This window comes from Anomaloglossus baeobatrachus, chromosome 6, assembly GCF_048569485.1.
Source record: "Anomaloglossus baeobatrachus isolate aAnoBae1 chromosome 6, aAnoBae1.hap1, whole genome shotgun sequence".
Taxonomy (NCBI): Eukaryota; Metazoa; Chordata; class Amphibia; order Anura; family Aromobatidae; genus Anomaloglossus; species Anomaloglossus baeobatrachus.
This window is the reverse complement of record NC_134358.1, coordinates 15,783,634-15,807,563: the sequence shown is the minus strand read 5'-3', so window position 1 is coordinate 15,807,563 and position 23,930 is coordinate 15,783,634. Positions and strand designations below refer to the sequence as shown.

The 23,930-nt window shown below is 43.9% G+C and overlaps 1 protein-coding gene across 1 annotated transcript in view; it reads right to left on the bottom strand.

Annotated features, from left to right (window-relative positions):
• Positions 1–10,821: 10,821 nt before the first annotated feature.
• LOC142316971 (uncharacterized) overlaps positions 10,822–23,930 on the bottom strand; it is a 57,753-nt gene continuing 44,644 nt past the window's right edge. Inside the window, 7 exon segments of the mRNA XM_075352804.1 lie at positions 10,822–12,110; positions 12,112–13,520; positions 15,063–15,150; positions 15,266–15,342; positions 15,446–15,521; positions 17,619–17,683; positions 23,361–23,484. Coding sequence (XP_075208919.1) covers positions 11,949–12,110; positions 12,112–13,520; positions 15,063–15,150; positions 15,266–15,342; positions 15,446–15,521; positions 17,619–17,683; positions 23,361–23,484 — 2,001 coding nt within the window. The 3' untranslated portion in view covers positions 10,822–11,948.

Sequence of the window (23,930 nt, the reverse complement as noted above, 5' to 3'; positions counted from 1 at the left end):
CCGGCACAATGCGTTTTTTTTAAGGGGCAAAAAAAACGTTACATGGAACGTTCTATCCGGCCGCCGCATTTAATTATTTTGCCGCATCCGGAAAAAACCGGATGCACCGCAAAGCCATCAGGTACAATCCGGTTACAATGCAAGTCTATGGGGATAAACCGGATGCGATACCGGATCCGGTTTACCCTTTTTTTTCCGGATTGTACCTGATGGGAAAAAACTGATGTGTGAAAGTAGCCTAACCAGGCACCCCTGTTCCCTCCCCCCCACCCACTTATTACATATAGAATGTGTAGAAAGTTTATGGACATAATTTATTTACAGAGCTTAGCTCCAGTGACATTCACTGCGAAAAAACCCGCTGTTGGTGGATTTCTTGTACATTCTCTTTTCTTCTTTTGAAAAATTCTCCTGTGAAAAATTCCTCGGTGAAGGGATGCCATTTTTTGCTGAGTTATTATAACTTATTCTCCATATTACGGCCGTATACCGTTGCTTTGTCTTCATCTGATCTCCTTTATCTCGTTGGATACATTCATGCACAAAGAAGCTGCTTGTATATATTGTAATATAAATATGTAAATATGTGTCTGTATGATATTGTAAGATATTCATTATTGTTTTTCTGCACTTTTTTTAGTGACTTGGCGTGGTAAAGGCCGCGTAGGGCCGAAATGTCCCATGTCCTCTTAGTCACCTTATCAATAAAAGTACAAGTGTGTTTGCAAAAGAAACATTCAACTTCGTCTCCTTTTTGCTTCAAAAAATTCTTCGACTCCAAGAGAGTGCAGTGCCTATAGTTGACATATAAGATTAGTAGCAGCCAATATCTGATTATACATCATACCCCAAAGATGATCCATGTTCAATACAATGTATAAAAATCATCATGCCAAGATCAGGGCAAGGAGATCAATATCTAATATATAAAGCTGTGTGTGTGTGTGTGTGTGTGTGTGTGTCCGGGATTGGCATCTGCACCATCGCAGCTACAGCCACAAAATTTTGCACACTCACACTTCTGGACCCCGAGAGCGTCATAGGCTATGTTTTGAGGGGAAATTTTAACCCCGCACTTTACAGTTATTCACCAAAAAACCTGCCTCCATTAAAGCGAATGGAGCTGGGAGCCACAGTGCAGCCAGAACTTCAGAAGAATGCGCAGCCACGCCCTTATATGGAATGTTGGCGTGTCACAATGCAGCCAGGGAAAGAGACAGACACAGACATGGAGAGAGGCAGACACAGACAGGGTAAGAGACAGACACAAAGAGGCAGGGTAAGAGACAGACACAAAGAGACAGACACAGACAAAGAGACAGACTGACAAGGAAAGAGACAGACAGGGAAAGAGAGGGAAAGAGAGAGACAGGTTAAGAGACAGACACAGACAGGTAAAGAGACAGACAAAGAGACAGAGACAGACACAGGGAAACAGACAGACAGGGAAAGAGGAAAAGAGACAGACAGGGTAAGAAACAGACAAAGACAGGTAAAGAGACAGACAAAGAGACAGACACAGGGAAAGAGACAGAGGGAAAGAGACAGACAGGGAAAGAGAAGGAAAGAGACAGACAGGGAAAGTGACAGAGATAGATAGACAGACAGGGAAAGAGATTGAGACAGACGGAGAAAGAGACAGAGACAGTCAGAGACAGACAGGGAAAGAGACAGACAGACAAAGAGATAGAGAGAGAGACAGAGAGATATATACAGAGGGGGAGACAGACAGAGAATGGGAGAGAAACAGAGACAGTTACTATCCCGGGCAGCGGATATTGTGTGCAGAATACATTTTTGTTAATACATTCTATTTTGTTAACAACAGTTATTAACCCGGGCGAAGCCGGGTAGTACAGCTAGTTAATATATAAATAATATACCAGGATCAATGGGTCAGACTAAGGGGTACTTTGCATGTTGCGACATCGCTACTGTGATATTGTCGGGGTAAAATCGAAAGTGACGCACATCCGGCGCCGGTAACGACGTCGCAACATGTAAAGCCTAGATGCGCTGATAAACGATTGCAAAAGCGTCGTAAATCGGTGATCTGTGTAGTGTCGGTCATTTCCATAATGTCGCACTAATAGGTGATACGATGTTGTTCCTCGTTCCTGCGGCAGCACACATCGCTGTGTGTGAAGCCGCAGGAGCGAGGAACATCTCCTTACCTGCCTCCACCGGCTATGCCGAAGGAAGGAGGTGGGCGGGATGTTTACGTCCCGCTCATCTCCGCCTCTCCGCTTCTATTGGCCGCCTGCCGTGTGACGTCGCTGTGACGCCGCACGACCCGCCCCCTTAGGAAGGAGGCGGGTCGCCGGCCAGAGCGACGTCGCAGGGCAGGTAAGTGCGTGTGACGCTGCCGTAGCGACGGGGGAGGGTACTATCGCGCTCGGCACCGCTATAATCAGCTAGCGATGTCGCAGCGTGCAAAGTACCCCTAAGAGTAGTTACCTTAGGCCATAACTGTAGCAGCTGTGCCGACGTCAACTTCCAACCCTACGCGCGTTTTGGCGTACCTTCGTTGGAGGGGATGGTGCCGGAGCAGCAAAGCCGATGCTATTTAAAGCACCCTCATCCAATCAAATGGGGAAGAATTCATGCGCACCATTCCAGAAATATATATGGATGGAGCAATATACAAAAAGAATGTAATAAGAGAATGTGAAATCACATATCATATAAAAAATATATATAATATATATATAATATATAAAGCTGAATGTGTGTATGTGTGTGTGTGTGTGTGTGTGTGTGTATGTCCAGGATTGGCATCTTCACCGTCGCAGCTACAGCCACAACATTTTGCACACTCACACGTCTGGACCCCGAGAGTGTCACAGGCTATGTTGTGAGGCGAAATTTTAACCCCGCGCGTTCCAATTTACCAATCAATTTTGCCCCAATCTACATAATGGGGAAAAAGCGAAACGAAAAGTGTATCCACACCGTCGCATTTACAATCACGAAATTTTGCACAGACATCTCATGTGACCCAGAGAACGTCGTAGACTATGTTTTGACAGGAAAATTTAACCCCCGCGCTTTACACTTACTCTCCAAAAAACATGCCTTCATTAAAGTAAATGGAGCCTGGAACTACAGGTTATTAGTAGGAGCTGTGAGTGGTTGCTATAGGAACAAAAGACATTCATAGTATAAGAAGCTTATATGTGAGGTAATAAGATGTCGGTGGGGAGACGGATAGAGACAGACAGACAGAGAGACAGATAGAGAGAGAGACAGAGAGACAGACAGGGAAAGAGACAGAGAGAAAGAGACAGACAGGGAAAGAGACAGAAAGAGACAAACGGTGAAAGAGACAGACAGAGACAGACCTGGAAAGAGACAGACCTGGAAAGAGACAGACCTGGAAAGAGACAGACCTGGAAAGAGACAGACCTGGAAAGAGACAGACCTGGAAAGAGACAGATGGGGAAAGAGACAGATGGGGAAAGAGACTGACCTGGAAAGAGACAGACCTGGAAAGAGACTGACCTGGAAAGAGACAGATGGGGAGAGAGACAGATGGGGAGAGAGACAGATGGGGAGAGAGACAGATGGGGAAAGAGACAGACATGCAGACAGGGACAGAGACAGGCAGACAGGGAAGGAGGAGACACCCAGAGAGACAGACAAAGATAGATGGGGAAAGACACAGACCTGAGACAGAGAAATAGAGACAGACAAGGAAAGAGACAGACAGAGACAGGCAGACAGGGAAAGAGACAGACCGGAAAAGACACAGACAAAGAGACAGGGAGACAGACGGGGAAAGAGACAGACCTGGGAAAGAGACAGACCTAGAAAGAGACAGATGGGGAAAGAAACAGAGAGATAGAGACAGACAAAAAAGAGACAGACAGAGACAGGCAGACGGGGAAAGAGACAGATGGGGAAAAAGACAGACCTGGAAAGAGACAGACGGAGCACATTACTTGGCCAATTTAGTTAAATCTGTGTGGAATATCTGTGGTGTTGAAATATATGTTGTGAAATGCTTCTATTAGCTTAGTTTTTGCCTTTTAATAATTACATTTCTATCTATTTGTTTTGTGGTTTTTGTGTGCAGAATACATTTTTGTTAATACATTCTATTTTGGTAACAACAGTTATTAACCCGGGCGAAGCCGGGGAGTACAGCTAGTATATATATATATATATATATATATATATATATATATATATATATATATATATATATATATGTATATATATATATAATATATAAAGCTGAATGTGTGTATGTATATGTGTGTGTGTGTGTGTGTGTGTGTGTGTGTATGTATGCGTGTATGTCCAGGACTGGCATCTGCACCGTCGCAGCTACAGCCACAAAATTTTGCACACTCATACTTCTGGACCCCGAGAGCGTCATAGGCTATGTTTTGAGGGGAAATTTTAACCCTGCGCTTTACAGTTATTCACCAAAAAACCTGCCTCCATTAAAGTGAATGGAGCTGGGAGCCACAGTGGAGCCAGAACTTCAGAAAAATGTGCAGCCACGCCCTTATATGGAATGTTGGCGTGTCACAATGCAGCCAGGGAAAGAGACAGACAGACAGGGAAAGAGGCAGACACAGACAGGGTAAGAAACAGACATAGACAGGGTAAGAGACAGACACAAAGAGACAGACACAGACAAAGAGACAGACTGACAGTGAAAGACAGACAGGGAAAGAGAGAGACAGGTTAAGAGACAGACAAAGAGACAGAGACAGACACAGGGAAACAGACAGACAGGGAAAGAGAGGGAAAGAAACAGACAGGGTAAGAGACAGACAAAGACAGACAGAGACAGACGCAGGGAAAGAGACAGACAGGGAAAGAGAGGGAAAGAGACAGACAGGGAAAGTGACAGAGATAGACAGACAGGAAAAGAGATTGAGACAGACAGAGAAAGAAACAGACAGTCAGAGACAGACAGGGAAAGAGACAGACAGACAGACAAAGAGATAGAGAGAGAGACAGCGAGATATATACAGAGGGGGAGACAGACATTATAATTACATTTATATCTATTTGTTTTGTGTTTTTTGTGTGCAGAATACATTTTTGTTAATACATTCTATCTTGTTAACAGCAGTTTTATATATATATATATATATATATATATATATATATATATATATACTTACTATGTGTGTGTTGTAATATGATAATGTGAAAATAAAATAAAAGTGTAATATAGTGTGTTTTATTCTTCCCTTTAACTACTTTATCCTGCCCTCCCCTTCTCTCCTTCTCCCATCCATAAAAAAAAAATATATAGAAAATAAATAAGAAAATAACAACAAATAAAAAATATTAAATAAGAAAATAAAATAATAAATCTATTTTTTTTTTATTTTATGATTTAATATTTTGTATTTTTTAGTTATTTTCTTTATTATTATTTATTATTTTCTATATATTTATATAATCCCCTTCTGTCTTTCCTTTATCTGTATATTCATCTCTTACTTAATATTTTTTGCTCTATTTCATTACATTGGTTTTTTTCTTTATTTGTATATTCACTTCTTACTTAATATTTTTTGCTATGCTGCTATATATGCCCAAAAATCTGCAAAAACATTAGTGCATGCCCTCATCATCTCCCGCCTCGACTACTGCAACCTCCTGCTCTCTGGCCTCCCTTCCAACACTCTTGCACCCCTCCAATCTATCCTAAACTCTGCAGCCCGCTTAATCCACCTCTCCCCTCGCTACTCCCCAGCCTCGCCACTCTGCCAATCCCTTCACTGGCTTCCCATCGCCCAACGACTCCAGTTCAAAACATTAACCATGACATACAAAGCCATGCACAACCTGTCTCCTCCCTACATCTGTGACCTAGTCTCCCAGTACCTACCTGCACGCAACCTTAGATCCTCACAAGATCTCCTTCTCTGCTCCTCTCTTATCTCCTCTTCCCACAATCGTGTACAAGATTTCTCCCGTGCATCCCCCATACTCTGGAACGCTCTACCTCAGCACATCAGACTCTCCACGACCGTGGAAAGCTTCAAGAGGAACCTCAAGACCCACCTCTTCCAACAAGCCTACAACCTACAATAGCCCTCAGTCCAGTAGACCACTGCGCAACCAGCTCTGTCCTCACCTATTGTACCATCACCCATTCCCTGTAGACTGTGAGCCCTCGCGGGCAGGGTCCTCTCTCCTCCTATACCAGTCTGTCTTGTACTGTTAATGATTGTTGTATGTATACCCTCTTTCACTTGTAAAGCGCCATGGAATAAATGGCGCTATAATAATAAATAATAATAAATAATAATAATATATTTTATAACATCGGTATTCCTATTTCCACAAATACATATTTATGGCCCGCTTTATCTCTCATTACATTCTTTTTGTATATTGTTCCATCCATATATGTTTCCGGAATGGTGCGCATGTGCAGATGGAGAGAGCAGATGTAATCTTTGGAGGAGTCCTTTGCTCGGCGCGGACTGGGTCACGTGATCGGCATTGCGTCATGTGATTATCACATGGCTCTGTGCCGGCCGCGTCACCCGCTCCACTTCCGGGTGACATCTCTGATCAATGCCGTCTTGCTGTCCCGGAATCTGGTACACATGCGCGAATTCTTCCCCATTTGATTGGATGAAGGTGCTTTAAATAGCCTCAGCTTTGCTGCTCTACCACCATCCCTCCCTGACGAAGGTACGCCGAAACGCGCGTAGGGTTGGAAGTTGGCGTCAGCACAGCTGCTACAGTTATGGCCTCAAGTAACCACTCTTAGTCTGACCCATTGATCCTGGTATATTATTTATATATTAATATTGATCTCCTTGCCCTGATCTTGGCATGATCATTTTTAGACATCGTATTGAACATGGATCATCTATGGGGAATTATGTATAATCAGATATTGGCTGCTACTAATCTTATATAAATTATTTATTTATGTCATTTTTTTATTAATAGTTCAGTTTATTATTTATTCACGGGTGCACTTATATTATTTCAGCGTCATTTGCACGCACAGTGCGCTTTATATAAAGCTGCTAGTGTTACATATTGGACATACTCTGTTGCACATTGTTGCTACTATAACTATTATTACACTACTTTGCACTTTATATTAGAACAATGATGTGCAGCCGCCATTTCCATTAATTTAATATACATCATTTATCTGATATCGCCATCTAGTGGCCTATATTCTTATTGCACCTGAAATGATTATTTTATGAAATGTACTTACAATCTTTTTGACTTTTTGGTGTTAAATTGCTGGGTTCAGACCCATTCTCCTGATTGTCATTTTCCTTGCTGTTTTTTAATGCTGAATTAATAAAATTATGAATTTTATCATTGTTTGCGGCTATTTTATGTTAATCGGGTTTATATATATGTGTATATATATATATATATATATATATATATATATATATATATATATATATATATATATATATATATATATATATAGCTGTACTACCCGGCCCGGGTTAATAACTGCTGTTGACAAACTAGAATGTATTTACATTCCCGGGATAGAATGTATAAATAGAATGTATTAACGCCCGGGATAGTAACTGTCTCTCTGTTTCTCTCCCATTCTCTCTGTCTCCCCCTCTGTATATATCTCTGTCTCTCTCTCTGTCTGTCTCCTTCCCTGTCTGTCTCTGACTGTCTCTGTCTCTCCGTCTGTCTCAATCTCTTTCCCTGTCTGTCTATCTCTGTCACTTTCCCTGTCTGTCTCTCTTACCTTGTCTGTCTATTTCCCTGTGTCTGTCTCTGTCTCTTTGTCTGTCTCTTTCCCTGTCTGTCTCTTTCTCTGTCAGTCTGTCTCTTCCCCTGTCAGTCTGTCTCTTTGTGTCTGTCTCTTACCCTGTCTATGTCTGTTTCTTTCCCTGTCTGTCTGCCTCTTTCCCTGTCTGTGTCTGTCTCTTTCCCTGGCTGCATTGTGACATGCCAACATTCCATATAAGGGCGTGGCTGCACATTCTTCTGAAGTTCTGGCTGCACTGTGGCTCCCAGCTCCATTCGCTTTAATGGAGGCAGGTTTTTTGGTGAATAACTGTAAAGAGCGGGGTTAAAATTTCCCCTCAAAACATTTTGTGGCTGTAGCTGCGACGGTGCAGATGCCAATCCCGGACAAACACACATACACACATTCAGCTTTATATATTAGATATATATATATATATATACATACACACCCACACTCAGGTATATAAAACCAACCACACTCGGGTATATAAACAGAACTCTATTTACTTGGAAGTATAATAAATCAGAGATCAGAGGCTAATTTAAAATTTGGTATGAGCCTTGGCCGGTTCGGCTCGCTCTCGGGGGTGATCCGAGCACTTCTGTCAAAAGTTGGTAAGGTTTGGTTTTGTTCGATAACTGTTTGCAGCTTTGCTAATACTTTACTATTACTTTATAGTGGTGCTGTGTGATGAGCGGGGGGACGTGTTGGGGAGAGGTCAGAGGAGCGGCAGACGATTTTTTTTCTTCTTAACTTTATGTGTGGATGTTCCTACAGCAAATCACAATGCAGAAAACATCCACAAAGGGAAATCCCGAGGTCATGGTGGAAGGTGGAATACGCGTGGTGTGCAGGGTCTGAGCACTGACAGGCGGACCCCTGTAACCTCTATAGTGTGCAGTGTATGGTCTGAGCACTGACAGGCGGACCCCCCCCAAGCCTGTAACCTCTATAGTGTGCAGTGTATGGTCTGAGCACTGACAGGCGGACCCCCCACCCCTGTAACCTCTATATTGTGCAGTGTATGGTCTGAGCACTGACAGGCGGACCCCTGTAACCTCTATAGTGTGCAGTGTATGGTCTGAGCACTGACAGGCGGACCCCTGTAACCTCTATAGTGTGCAGTGTATGGTCTGAGCACTGACAGGCGGACCCCCCACTCCTGTAACCTCTGCAGTGTGCGGTGTATGGTCTGAGCACTGACAGGCGGACCCCCCACCCATGTAACCTCTGCAGTTTACAGCATATGGTCTGAGCACTAACAGGCGGACCTTCCCACCCCTGTAACCTCTCCAGCAATGCTGGCAGCACTCATACATCTATTCTGAAGAGATGACCTCTGGATATGATACTGAGCTCGTGCACTCAGCTTCTGTGGTCGACCACCGTGAGGCCTGTTCTGAGAAGATCCTGTCTTGTTATACCTCTGTATGGTCTTGGCCCCCGTGCTGCAGCTCAGGGTCAGGTTGGTGACAATCTTCTTATATCCTTGGCCATCTTTATGTAGAGCAACAATTCTTTTTCTCAGATGCTCAGAGAATTCTTTCCCATGAGGAGCCATGTTGTCCTTCCAGTGACCAGTGTGAGAGATAATACCAAATGTAACACACCGGCTCCCCATTCACATCTGAGACCTTGTAACACTAATAAGTCACATGACATAAGGTAGGGAAAATAGCTAATTGGGCACAAATTTAGCTATTATCACTTATGGGGTGTACTCACTTTTGTTGCCAGTAGTTTAGACATTAGTGGCTGTGTGATGAGTTATTTGCACTATTATACAAGATGCACATTGACACTGTACATTGCATCACAGGGTCAGATCTACAGTGTTGTCCCGAGAGAAGAGATAAACTATTTACATAAATGGGAGGGGTGTACTCACTTCTGCGATATATGGTATTTTGGGAATTTATTGTGCTATTATCACTCTTTTGCCTGGTTTGTTATGGCTATTTAGGCATTATGACTGTGTGATAATATATATTTTCCCTGCTGGTAAAAAGATATGAATTTAATGTGTTGATGCATGGGGTTTATTTTATTCTATTTTTTCAGTAAAGTTTAGCATTTTACATAGGGACTAGAATCAGATTATATACTCTTATATATTATATTCTGTTAGCTCTAAAGTTTAAGACATCGTCAAGCGACAGAAATACTCAGCTGTGCAGACAAAAATGTTCATTGTCAGTTCATTACTCCATCTAAAAAGGTCAAGAAAATTGCACAATAAATTTCCTCAATCAGAAGACCCAACGAAATGGATGATAAACCAATAAGTATTTTACTGTTCATGTCGGCGGAATCCCTCACATAGCGCTATTGTCACTGGGATGGGATGACTGGACAGAGACACGTAGATTGGCCCTCAGACTGGGGATCCTGCGCTGTGCCTTAGCTCAGAGATACACTTGATGGTAGCGAGGTCTGGACCACCAGCGTGACCTTAACTCCTGTCCAAGCCCTGGTGTAATTTCCCTTCCCCTCCTCCACCCAAGGGGTGAGCCAGGACCATAGTCGCAAACCCCACAACTAAACACGGACAGAGAAAAAAACCCAAAACTCGTACACAATGGAGCAACAATACATGCACAGGGGAAAATAACATAAAAGGGAGGAAGTAAAAAGACAACCGGGAAACTTACACTCCACACATCACCAAAATTGGATCACCACAATCCGGAATCACTGCACAAGCTGGAGATATAATCAGCACTGAGTAGCAGGATTCAGAATCTTGTATAGGAAGCAGAATGCTGTGATTAATAATTAGCAACCGGAGATCCTAGCAGAGGTCCTGAGGTCAGCAGGAATTAGCCCCTGCGGGACTGAGGAAAGGAGCACATAAAACAGCCGACGTCCAGCTCTGGCTTAACAACTAGGAGACATCAGGTTGCCTGTCAGGCTCTGCAGTGTGAACAGAGCCCGACGCCGCCGTGACACCTAATGAGTCCGGAATCGAACATCGCATGACACCTATTTGCCTTCAGAGTCGAAAAATGACCTTCGTTAAATTAGATTTAAATCCAAAAAAACCTTGGTTTAGTGTAAACAGCTATGGGTAAGAAAGCGATTCATGCTTATCATTAAAATAAATACATTTTATTAAATCATATTATAAAAACATTAAAAAATCAAAGATCTCCACTGAGGAACTGAACAACCCAGGTACTTGTATGAGATTGCTGTAACATACTAGTGAAAAATATAGCGAAAACATTTAGTAAAGGGTGACAAAAGATATAAAAATCAATAAATACACATGTAAATGTAAAGCTGATCAATTCATCCCAAATATGTTATGACATAGTTCATACTGGCTGCTTACATTTGCCCAATCACAATAAAATAGAATTTTGGCATAGCACTGTTGCTGAGACATAAGATGCTGATATACACTGCCGACTTGCTCATAAGTTAAAACTTACTAGCTTCTCACCACAAGAAAGCACCGATCATGAATTAGTAAAAATGTCTTAGTCAGGTATAAATACCATATAACACATTAATGGCTGATTCGGGTCCTAGGTAGTCCATTCCTCCACCCCGACGCTCGTTTCGCCCTTTGAAGAAGCTGGACAACACCTGTCTGCACTGAGTCTACACTGTTAGCACTGTATTTAGACAGATAACAAGGCATTTGATCAAGCACATAGCTCAGGACAGTGAAAGCCATCATGAGAACTGCTGTGGGAGAAGCTGATGTGGTGGGCTATTGATTGTGCAAGATTTGTCACAGCAGCATTTCATGAGCTGAGAGGGATTGAAATGAGTAGCTAACTGATGTTTTAAAATCAATGGGCTGGAGAGATGTGGCTGGATTGTTAAGAGCAAATCCCTCCCCTGGAATGTAAATACAGCGCACTCTTGGCCAGGTTCTGGGCAAGCACTAGTGGTTGAGCTCAATGGAAGCTGTGCACTATGAAAGATAAAAGTGCTCATTGCAAAAAATTGACAGCAGATAGTAAAAGTAAGTCAATTGCAAATTTGTTTATTCTAATGCTAATTAAGTTAAAAGAAAAAAGTTTTGGTACCGTGTTAGCCAGTTTAAAAATGATCTGATTGCTCTCAGTGAGAGAAACAAAATTATAATCTTGTATTTCTGATATATTTTACTGTTAAAAGGTATCAAAAATACAAGATTATATTTTGTTTCTCTCACTGAGAGCAATCAATGCTAATTAAAGCACATTAATAACTTGAGAATAACTCTTTAAAACAGCTTCTCCCTTATGTAAGTGATCATGTGTAACAAGGTGCAGTTTAAACGGAAAACAACTAGCATTACTACATCCTCAACATGAATATGGTTTCTCGCCTGTGTGACTTCTCTGATGATATATAAGTTTAGCTTTAGTAATAAAGCCTTTCCCACATTCTAGACATGAATACGGCTTCTCTCCTGTATGAATTCTCTGATGATCCCTAAGTTTAGCTTTAGTAATTAGACATTTCCCACAGTCTAAACATGAATATGGCTTTTCTCCTGTGTGACTTCTATCATGTGTAACAAGATGTGATTTTGTTATAAAACATTTACCACATTTTAAACATGAATATGGCTTTTCCCCTGTGTGACTTCTTTTATGTGTAACAAGGTGCGACTTATATGTAAAACATTTCCCACATTCTGAACAGGAATGTGGCTTCTCTCCTGTGTGAATTCTGTCATGCATAACAAGATGTGATTTATGTCTAAAACATTTCCCACATTCTAAACAGGAGTACGGCTTCTCTTCTATGTGAATTTTCTCATGCATTATAAGATGTGATTTATCTGTAAAAGACTTCCCACACAGAGAACATGAATACGGCTTCGCTCCTGTATGAATTCTCTCATGCCTAGCAAGATGTGATTTGTGTGTAAAACACTTACCACATTCTGAACATGAAAACGGCTTCTCTCCCGTGTGACATCTCTCATGTACAACAAGATTTGATTTACGCGTAAAACACTTCTGACATTCGGAACATGAATATAGCTTCTCTCCTGTGTGACTTCTTTCATGCCTAACAAGATGTGATTTATATGTAAAGCATTCCCCACATTGTGAACATGAATATGGTTTCTCTCCTGTATGAATTCTCTCATGTGTGATCAAATGTGATTTTTTTCTAAAACATTTTTCACATTCTGAACATGTATATGGCTTCTCTCCTGTGTGAATTCTCTGATGTATAAGAAGACTAGATTTTACTGAAAAACATTTACCACACTCACAGCATGTAAAGGACATATCCCCTGTGTGGATCTTCTCATGTCTTTCAAGATTTGACTTGGAAATGAAACCTTTGCCACATTCTGAACATGAGTACGGTTTCTCCCCTGTGTGACTTCTCTCATGTTGATCGAGACCTGATTTATGTGTAAAGGATTTCCCACATTCTGAACAGACGTACGGCTTTTCTCCGGTGTGAGTTCTCTCATGTTGATCAAGGCCCGATTTCTGGGTAAATGCTTTGCCACATTCTGAACAGGAGTACGGCCTCTCCCCGGTGTGGATTCTTCTGTGCACATAAAGACGGGAACTGTTTGTAAATTGTTTTCCACAGTCACCACATTGAAACCTTTTACCTCGGTTATGAACTGTATTCGATGTAACAATCAAAGATTGGTCAACAAAAGGCATCTCATGATCAGGGAGGTCGTATGACTGATCTGTTCCATGAAGTTCTGAATATACGTTAAAGGTAACAAGGTTTTCTTCTGAACATTGCTGCATATCTTCATCTTCTACTTTAAGTGATATCATGAAGTTTCCCTCTGAGCTCATACTGGAATTTTCTGTTAAAAATAGACACATTAGTACATTTTGGTGACATCTTTTGGGCCAAAGACAGAAATGGAATCAACAGAAAAAAATAAATATATATATTTTTTTTTTCTCCTAAAGTCACTATTGGCATAAAAACTGAAGAAAAAAACAAGTGTGATTGCAGCTTTATAACATTTTATATAACACCAGGCCAACATTCTGGTATATGCTCTTTGTTAACCCCTCCCTGACTTAGCAATTTTTCCATTTTCCTCTACCTTCAAGAACCAATTTTTTTATTTTTCCTTCCACCTTTCCGCATACCAGAGCTTTTTTTTTTTTTTTGCGGGACGAGTTGTTGATTTGAATGGGAAGGTGAAGTGATTTTTTTTTTAATTGAAAATTTGTGATTTTATAATCAATTTGTTTTAATACAAAATTAAATGCACTAATTTTAGTTTATTTATTACCGTATTTTTCGTTTTATAAGACGCACCCCAAATTTGAAAGAGGAACATAGGAGGGTCTGTCTTATAATCCTAGTGGTTCTTATATTAGCTCACCAGGGTGGAGCGGCTCAGGAAGGTCACAGGAGGCAGCGAGGCAGAGTAGGCAGGGATGCTGCGGGTTCGGAGGAGGAGGTGTCACGGCTTAGGAGGGTCGGCGATGCTGCGAGCTCAGAGGAGGGGGTGTCCCGGCTCAAGAGGGTCAGTGTGCAGAGGGTTGGCGATACTGCGGGCTCGTGTGGTGTCACGGCGGTGGGCGCCATTGATCTGCCTACAGGTTTGGAGGAGATGTGTCGCGGCTCAAGAGGGTCAGTGTGCGGCAGCGGAGGGTCGGCAATACTGCGGGTTCATTTTAGGGGGAAAAAGTGAGTGTTACAAACCGAAAAATACGGTACTTCTTTCTGCAGCCGCTGCAGACGGCCAATTTCATTTGCTGGTGTCTAGAGGGCACTTTACTCACAAGTGAAAGCACCCTCTCCCGTCGGTTGTGCGTCACGGGCAAATTGCTGCCCGTGGCGCACAACATCACTAACACCCGTCACACATACTTACCTGCCTGGCAATGTCGCTGTGGCCGGCGAACCGCCTCCTGTCTAAGGGGGCAGTTCGAGCAGCGTCACAGCGATGTCGCTAAGCAGCCGCCCAATAGAAGCGGAGGGGGCGGAGATGAGCGGGAGGAACATCCCGCCCACCTCCTTCCTTCCTCATTGCCGGCGGCCGCAGGAACGGTGATGTTCCTCGGAATGCGGTGTCACATGTGTGCTGCCGGGGGAACAACGAACAACCAGCGTCCTGCAACAGCAACGATAATTGGGAAGAGAACGAAGCGTCAACGATCAACGATAAGGTGAGTAATTTTGATCGTTAACGGTCGTTCGTGCGTTTCACACGCAACGACGTCGCTAACGAGGCCAGATGTGTGTCACGAATTCCGTGCCCCCCCAACGACATCTCGTTAGCGATGTTGTTGCGTGTAAAGTTGCCTTTAGTGTCTGAGTACGACACACATCAAATATGGCCGCCCCTGTACATAGGCGACTGTGATATCACCAAGTTATTACACACCTGCGGTATCGTCCTCTGGAGTCTCCTCCTTCACGCCAGTCGGCCATTCTTCTTCACCCTCCACTTTAATATCAGTCAGATCTCCAACCTGATGTCACATAAATAACAATTTATTACAATACAGCAAATACATCAACAGAAGAAGCCCTGAAATTTCTGAGCGTTGCTCCATATTTCTGTGGTGGAGGCGCAGCTGCATCTACCTGGCAGATCTCCGGACAGTCCTGGGAATACAGAGGAGTCGGACATCTCTCCGGAGAATTTCTTACACGGACTCCATCTGTAGGAATCGGTGACACAAGAGACTGTTACATGTGATGATGGGAGTAGTGTGTAGGTGACCATCCGAATACATTTCTACTAGGAGCCCTCCCCTGCCTTACATTGATGATCAGCCATTAGCTCCGTCTCCTCTTCGTCTTCTAGAACGGTAACCTTAATATCAATCAGACTTTCAGCCTAAACAGACAAGGAAATGATAATTGTCACGGGTGACAGACAGTCATGTGGTTTCTGGCAATAGAAGGTCACAGCGTTTGGCTACGAAAAATGATCCCTGACTTTCTATTGTTCCTGCTGTTAGTATTCATTGGTATAGGTAACTTTCCTGCTGGATTTTTATCTCTATCTCTCCCCCTTTTGGACCCAGCAGGATCCTCCTTCCAGCCAGCTGCTGATTATCGGTATTCCCTTTGTGCTTAAATACTCCCATGTTCCCTGGACTTGTGCTGGTGATATTATTCAGTTCATTCTAGCTCAGGATGCAAGCAGGTGGCTTGTACTCAGCTGTGGTGTTGTTGCTGAAGTTTTGCTCAGTCATCTGTTGATAAGTAGTTCATGGTTTTCCCCCTGTGTGACCTCATTGTGTCTTCCTTTAGAGTTTAGTTTTTAGTTTTGTTGACAAAGAGCTCTTCCCGCCCGTTCTCTATTTACGACCCAGCACTAGGTATACCTAGGGTCAGGTATCTTGCTCGGTGGATAGGTGTGTAACCTATCTAGGGTGGTGAGGGACCCCAGGGACCAGCAAAAGGTTTGGTCAGGAGTCACCATCTCCCCCTTCCCTAGACACAGGAGTCCCCTTCCCTTTCACCGCTTGCTTGGTACTTCCCTTTCCCTAGTGTGACAATGCAGGAAGAGATTGTCCCTTGACCTTCTAGGAACAGAAAACACAAAAAGGTTCAAAAGACTTCTCTAACCCTCCTCCATGACATCCGGATACCACATTATGGGTGTCAGGTCCGAGCACTGCTATAAGAACAGTGTCCTGGAAAGTGGGTTGGTCATCGTGGGCCAGTTGAATGTCCACCAAGGTCTCCCGATCTGACCCCCTTAGACTTTTATCTTTGGGGTTATCTGAAGGCAATTGTCTATGTTGTGAAGATACAAGATGTGCAGCATCTGAAACAACGGATACGGGAAGCCTGTGCTGGCATTTCTTCTGCGGTGCTGCTATCAGTGTGACAATAGTGGGAGCAGAGGGTTGCATTGACAATCCAACACAATGGGCAGCACGTTGACCACATTTTATAAGTGGTCATAACATTGTAAATAACTAATCGACGAATAAAGTTATGTTAAAACTAAGCACACCATTGTTTTTTTTGTGAAATTCTCAATATGTTTTATGTGTTACGCAACCCTCTTCCCATTGGAAAAAATAAAGTTGGATCCAAAATGGCTGACTTCAAAATGGCCGCCATGGTCATCACCCATTTAGAAAAGTTTCCCCTCTCACATATACTAATGAGCCACAAACAGGAAGTTGATATCACCAACCATTCCCATTTTATTTAGGTGTATCCATACAAATGGCCCACCATGCATATATGATGCAATTGCTCCGATCCGCAAAAACAAAGGTCAAGAGCAGAGGTCTCCAACCTTTCTGACCACATTTTCTGACCACTTTGAGAGCCACATTTAGCTATGAAATAGGGTCACGAACCACATTGAACTCCTACCCTCCCAAAGTAGTGACACCCCGAGCCCCCATTACAGTATAATGACAGCCAAAGCTTTTCCACAGAAGCCACAAATAGGAAATATACCAAGATCAAGGGGTTCCTCACAAAAGTCACCAACTGGAGTTCTACTTTACATAGTTGTTTGGTAGACCTGGTGCTAATGCACCAAACTCTTAGGCAGGCGCGAGTCACACATCACAGGCCCGCGAGCCACACATGGCTCCCGAACTACAGGTTGGGGACTTCTGGTCTAGAGCAAGGTGCTCCTGAATATAAAGAGACAATGGGAGCATTCTGGAGAGGCTTTTCTCCATCTAACATGAAAAAAGCCAAAAATCGCAAGGTGACTTCAGAGATCCCTGTCGCCAACCAAAAAATCACTGCTCCGAGGTGACCTCTTTGCATCTTAACCTACTAAGATCACCAAAGTGGAGGACAGAAGAAAAATTTCCAAAATTTTTGGTGTTTCCTGTTTCTACATAGTCGATTAGAAGTCTCTCAGAGGTGAAATTACAGCAGCAAAGTGAGAACAAGTAAATAAGAAAAACCAAAATGTAAGGTCATATCCTGGTGAGAAGTTAGCACCATCTACCTGGTTATTCTGCGAGGAATAAAGAGGACTGGAACATCTCTGTGCTGGACTTCTACTGCGTCCATCTGTGGAAGAGAAGAAGCGAGATCAGGAATATTGCCCACCAATTGTCAGGATGACCACACAAGTGACTGACGATTAATGGATGAGGCGATGACTACTATTGCTACTCGGCAGGATATTGGGCACTTCCTGGGGAACATATAGTATATACACCCCCGATTCCTACACATGAGTATATACAGTTAGGCCTAGAAAGTATCTCCATGATCTTCAGGTCACACATGCGGGAGCATCTCTCGAACGAGTGACCCTAGGCTCCCATTTTTCGGATATACAATATATTCGAAAAATGGGAGCCTAGGGTCACTTGTTTATTAATACATGTTAAAAAGGTTAAAAACCTGGACGAGGGACACTTTTCGGAATATGCTTCCTTATCCAGGACTGTGAATAAGGAAGCATATTCCGAAACATGTCCCACGTCCAAGTTTTTAACCTATTTGACATGTATTAATAAGAACAGGTTTTATATTTTGGATGTTGTGCTGGACTTTTTCATTTTTCCTAGTGTCATGGCCAAGATTTTTTTTCCATGCACCATCTGACCGGACTTCCATCTAACTGGTGAGCTGGAATTGAGAGTTCACTCTCCTTTGTTTTGTAGTGAAGGAAATAAGTATTGGATCCCTCACTGATTTTGTACATTTGCCCACTGACAAAGACATGAACAGTCTATAATTTAAAGGGTCAGTTAATGTTAACAGTGAGAGAATATCCAAAATAAAACCCAGAAAAATCACATTGTATATAAAATTTATTTGCATTTTGCAGAGAGAAATAAGTATTGGATCCCCTACCAACCATTAAGAGTTCTGGCTACAGACACTTAGACGCTCCTGATCACATCGTTCCCTGCATTACAGACAGCTCTTACATTGTATAAAGACTCCTGTCCACAGACTCCATTAATCAGTCAGACTCTGACCTCTACAACATGGGCGACCAAAGAGCTTTCTAAGGATGTCAGGGACAAGACCATAGACCTGCACAAGGCTGGAATGGAGAAGACCATAGACCTGCACAAGGCTGGAATGGAGAAGACCATAGACCTGCACAAGGCTGGAATGGAGAAGACCATAGACCTGCACAAGACTGGAATGGAGAAGATCATAGACCTGCACAAGACTGGAATGGAGAAGACCATAGACCTGCACAAGGCTGGAATGTAGAAGACCATAGACCTGCACAAGGCTGGAATGGAGAAGATCATAGACCTGCACAAGGCTGGAATGGAGAAGATCATGGACCTGCACAAGGCTGGAATGAAGAAGACCATAGATCTGCACAAGGCTGGAATGGAGAAGACCATAGACCTGCACAAGGCTGGAATGGAGAAGATCATAGACCTGCACAAGGCTGGAATGGAGAAGATCATAGACCTGCACAAGGCTGGAATGGAGAAGACCATAGACCTGCACAAGGCTGGAATGGAGAAGACCATAGACCTGCACAAGGCTGGAATGGAGAAGACCATAGACCTGCACAAGGCTGGAATGGAGAAGACCATAGACCTGCACAACGCTGGAATGGAGAAGATCATAGACCTGCACAAGGCTGGAATGAAGAAGACCATAGACCTGCACAAGGCGGGAATGGAGAAGACCATAGACCTGCACAAGGCTGGAATGGAGAAGACCATAGACCTGCACAAGGCTGGAATGGAGAAGACCATAGACCTGCACAACGCTGGAATGGAGAAGACCATAGACCTGCACAAGGCTGGAATGGAGAAGACCATAGACCTGCACAAGGCTGGAATGGAGAAGACCATAGACCTGCACAAGGCTGGAATGGAGAAGACCATAGACCTGCACAAGGCTGGAATGGAGAAGACCATACACCTGCACAAGGCTGGAATGGAGAAGACCATAGACCTGCACAAGGCTGGAATGGAGAAAACCATAGAATTGCACAAGGCTGGAATGGATAAGTCCATAGACCTGCACAAGGCTGGAATGGAGAAGACCATAGACCTGCACAAGGCTGGAATGGAGAAGATCATAGACCTGCACAAGGCTGGAATGGGCTACAAAACCCTAAGTAAGACGCTGGCTGAGAAGGAGAAACTGCTGGTGCAATAGTAAGCAAATGGAAGAAATACAAAATGAGTGTCAATCCACATCGATCTGAGGCTCCATGCAAAATCTCACCCTCAGGATCATGAGGAAGGTGAGAGATCAGCCGAAAACTACACGGGGGAACTTGTTACTGATCTCAAGGCAGCTGGGACCACTGTCCCCAAGAAAACCACTAGTAACACATTGCACCGTAATAGTACCCGCAAAGTGCCACTGCTCAAGAAGGTCCATGTGCAGCCGACCCGTCTGAAGAAGGCCCATGTGCGGCCGGCCCGTCTGAAGAAGGCCCATGTGCAGCCGGCGTGTCTGAAGAAGGCATATGTGCAGCCGGCCTGTCTGATGAAGGCCCATGTGCAGCCGGCCCATATGCAGCCGGCCCGTCTGAAGAAGGCCCATGTCCAGCCGGCCCATCTGAAGAAGGCCCATGTCCAGCCGGCCCGTCTTAAGAAGGCCCATGTCCAGCCGGCCCGTCTTAAGAAGGCCCATGTCCAGCCGGCCCGTCTTAAGAAGGCCCATGTCCAGCCGGCCCGTCTGAAGAAGGCCCATGTCCAGCCGGCTCGTCTGAAGAAGGCCCATGTCCAGCCGGCCCGTCTGAAGAAGGCCCATGTCCAGCCGGCCCGTCTGAAGAAGGCCCATGTCCAGCCGGCCCGTCTGAAGAAGGCCCATGTGCAGCCGGCCCGTCTGAAGAAGGCCCATGTGCAGCCGGCCCGTCTGAAGAAGGCCCATGTCCAGCCGGCCCGTCTGAAGAAGGCCGATGTGCAGCCGGCCCATCTGAAGTTTGCCAATGAACACCTGGATGATTCTGAGAGTGATTGGGAGAAGGTGCTGTGGTCAGATTAGACAAAAATTCAGCTCTTTGGCCTTAACTTAACTCGCCGTGTTTGGAAGAAGAGAAATGCTTCTTATTGCCCAAAGAACACCGTCCCCACTGTCAAGCATGGAGGTGGAAACATTACGTTTTGGGAGTGTTTCTCTGCTAAGAGCACAGGACTATTTCACCGCATCAATGGGACAATGGATGGAGGCATGCACCAAAAAATCCTTCCCTCCTCCAGGACATTAAAAATGGGTCGTGGCTGGGTCTTCTAGCACAACAATGACCCAAAAACATAGAGCCAAGGAAACAAAGGAGTGGTTCAAAAAGAAGCATATTAAAAGGTCATGGAGTGGCCTAGCCAGTCTCCAGACCTTAATCCCATAGAAAACCTATGGAGGAGCTAAAGCTCCAAGTCGCCAAACGACAGCCTCAAATCTTAATGATTTAGAGATGATTTGCAAAGGGGAGAGGAACAAAATTCCTCCTGACATCAAACCTCATCATCAACTACAAAAAACGTCTGACTGCTGCGCTGCCACCAAGGGGACGGCCACCAGGTATTAAGTCTTGTTTGCCAGAGGGATCAAATACTTATTTCTCTCTGCAAAAGAAAAATACATTTATATAATTTATACAATGTGATTTTTAGGATTTTATTTTGGATATTTTATCTCTCACTGTTAAAATTAACCGACCCTTAAAATTATAGATTGTTCATGTCTGTGTCAGTGGGAAACTTACAAAATCAGCAAGGGATCCAATACTTATTTCCTTCACTATATATGTAGCATAGTATAATTTGTCTCAAATATCAGTATGAGATCGGAGTGCTGGCAGAAATTACAGACGTTTTGTAAAGATGAAGACATTGGTTGGTAGTAAACTCAAAACAACAAATAAACACAATGCAGATTCAATTCTCAGACACAGGAATGGATCCAATGAGCCATAAAAGGTCGTGTCTGATGACGTCACTGAAGAACGCGGCCACTTGTAAGACCAGACATGAAGCGCAGTAATGGACACCGGCAATAGGGAAGAGGAACGGAGCTTAGCTTTAAAGTTGTGACCGTGTGTAACACCACGGTCTCCTAGTGATCCCTCTCATCTAGCCGGCACATACAGTAAAGACCAAAAGTTTGGACACACCTCATTCAAAGAGTTTTCTTTATTTTCATGACTAAAAATTGTAGATGCACATTGAAGGCATCAAAACTATGAATTACCATATGTGGAATGAAATACTTAAAAAAGTGTGAAACAACTGAAAATATCTCTTATATTCTAGGATCTTCACAGTAGCCGCCTTTTGCTTTGATTACTGCTTTGCACACTCTTGGCATTCTCTTGATGAACTTCAAAAGGTAGTCACCGGAAATGGTTTTCCAACAGTCTTGAAGGAGTTCCCAGAGATGCTTAGCACTTGTTGGCCCTTTTGCCTTCACTCTGCGGTCCAGCTCACCCCAAACCATCTCGATTGGGTTCAGGTCTGGTGACTGTGGAGGCCAGGTCATCTGGCGTAGAACCCCATCACTCTCCATCTCAGTCAAATAGCCCTTACACAGCCTGGAGGTGTGTTTGGGGTCACTGTCCTGTTCACAAATAAATGATGGTCCAACTAAACGCAAACCGGATGGAATAGCATGCCGCTGCAAGATGCTGTGGTAGCCATGCTGGTTATGTATGCCTTCAATATTGAATAAATCCCCAACAGTGTCACCAGCAAAGCCCCCCCCCCACACCATCACACCTCCTCCTCCATGCTTCACGGTGGGGACCAGCCATGTAGAGTCCATTCGTTCACCTTTTCTACAAAGACACTGTGGTTGGATCCAAAGATCTCAAATTTGGACTCATCAGAGCAAAGCACAGATTTCCACTGGTCTAATGCCCATTCCTTGTGTTCTTTAGCCCAAACAAGTCTCTTCTGCTTGTTGCCTGTCCTTAGCAGTGGTTTCCTAGCACCTATTTTACCATGAAGACTGCTGCACAAAGCCTCCTCTTAACAGTTGTTTTAGAGATGAGAAGGTGTGTCCAAACTTTTGCTGGGGTCCTAGGTTCAATTCCCACCAAGGACACCATCTGCAGGAGTTTGTATGTTCTCCCCGTGTTTGCGTGGGTTTCCTCCGGGTTCTCCGGTTTCCTCCCACACACTCCAAAAACATACAGTTAGGGACCTTAGATTGTGAGCCCCAATGGGGACAGTGTTGCCAATGTATGTAAAGTGCTGTGGAATTAATAGCGCTATATAAATGAATAAATTATTATTATTATTGCAGTTGTTTTGTACTTCGTTCCTGCTCCTGTTTTTTGCATCTGAATTTCCTTTGTCTCATCCTGTATGTATGCCTGCTGTGTGACAATTTTGGTCTTCCCTTGACTGTTTTTATCTGTGGGTTTCATCACACTCTTTTCCAGTCCCTAACTGGGGATGGGGGAATCAGATCAGGACTGGTCAGGAGCAGGGCCAGGAAGGAGACTCAGGCCTCTCCACCATCAGGAGTATACGCGATATTAGGGACCCCTAGCTTGAGGGACACCATAGGAGCTTGCTGCCTCAATATCCCATAGTTATCGTGACAGCTTCCATGTAAAAAAAGTAATGTAATAGCAGAAAATAGCGCAATCTACCACAACCGCCCAACAGTGACCACAAGGGCGAACAGAGCCAACCCCAACCCAACCACCAAGAAGTCTGAGGGAAAAGAGCTGACTGCACAAGATGGAGCGAAGGCGTCAGACACGTCCTATGTACTGGGGTCACGCATACAGCACAACTCATACCTGCTGATGTAGGAGGCCGGAGACCATCCATCAGGACGTCCTGGTAGAATTCCCGGTGTCCTTCTACATAATCCCACTCCTCCACAGAGAAATAAACAGCCACGTCCTGACACCGGAGAGGAACCTGACAACCAACGAGACACACATCACCCACAATCCTCCAGTGTACACTGTATAATCTCCCAGCAGTCTCCTCTCACCACCCAGAATCCTCCAGTGTATAATGTATAATCTCCCAGCAGTCTCCTCTCACCACCCAGAATCCTCCAGTGTATAATGTATAATCTCCCAGCAGTCTCCTCTCATCCCCCAGAATCCTCCAGTGTATAATGTATAATCTCCAAGCAGTCTCCTCTCATCCCCCAGAATCCTCCAGTGTATAATGTATAATCTCCAAGCAGTCTCCTCTCATCCCCCAGAATCCTCCAGTGTACACTGTATAATCTCCCAGCAGTCTCCTCTCATCCCCCAGAATCCTCCAGTGTATAATGTATAATCTCCCAGCAGTCTCCTCTCATCACCCAGAATCCTCCAGTGTACACTGTATCATCACCCAGCAGTCTCCTCTCA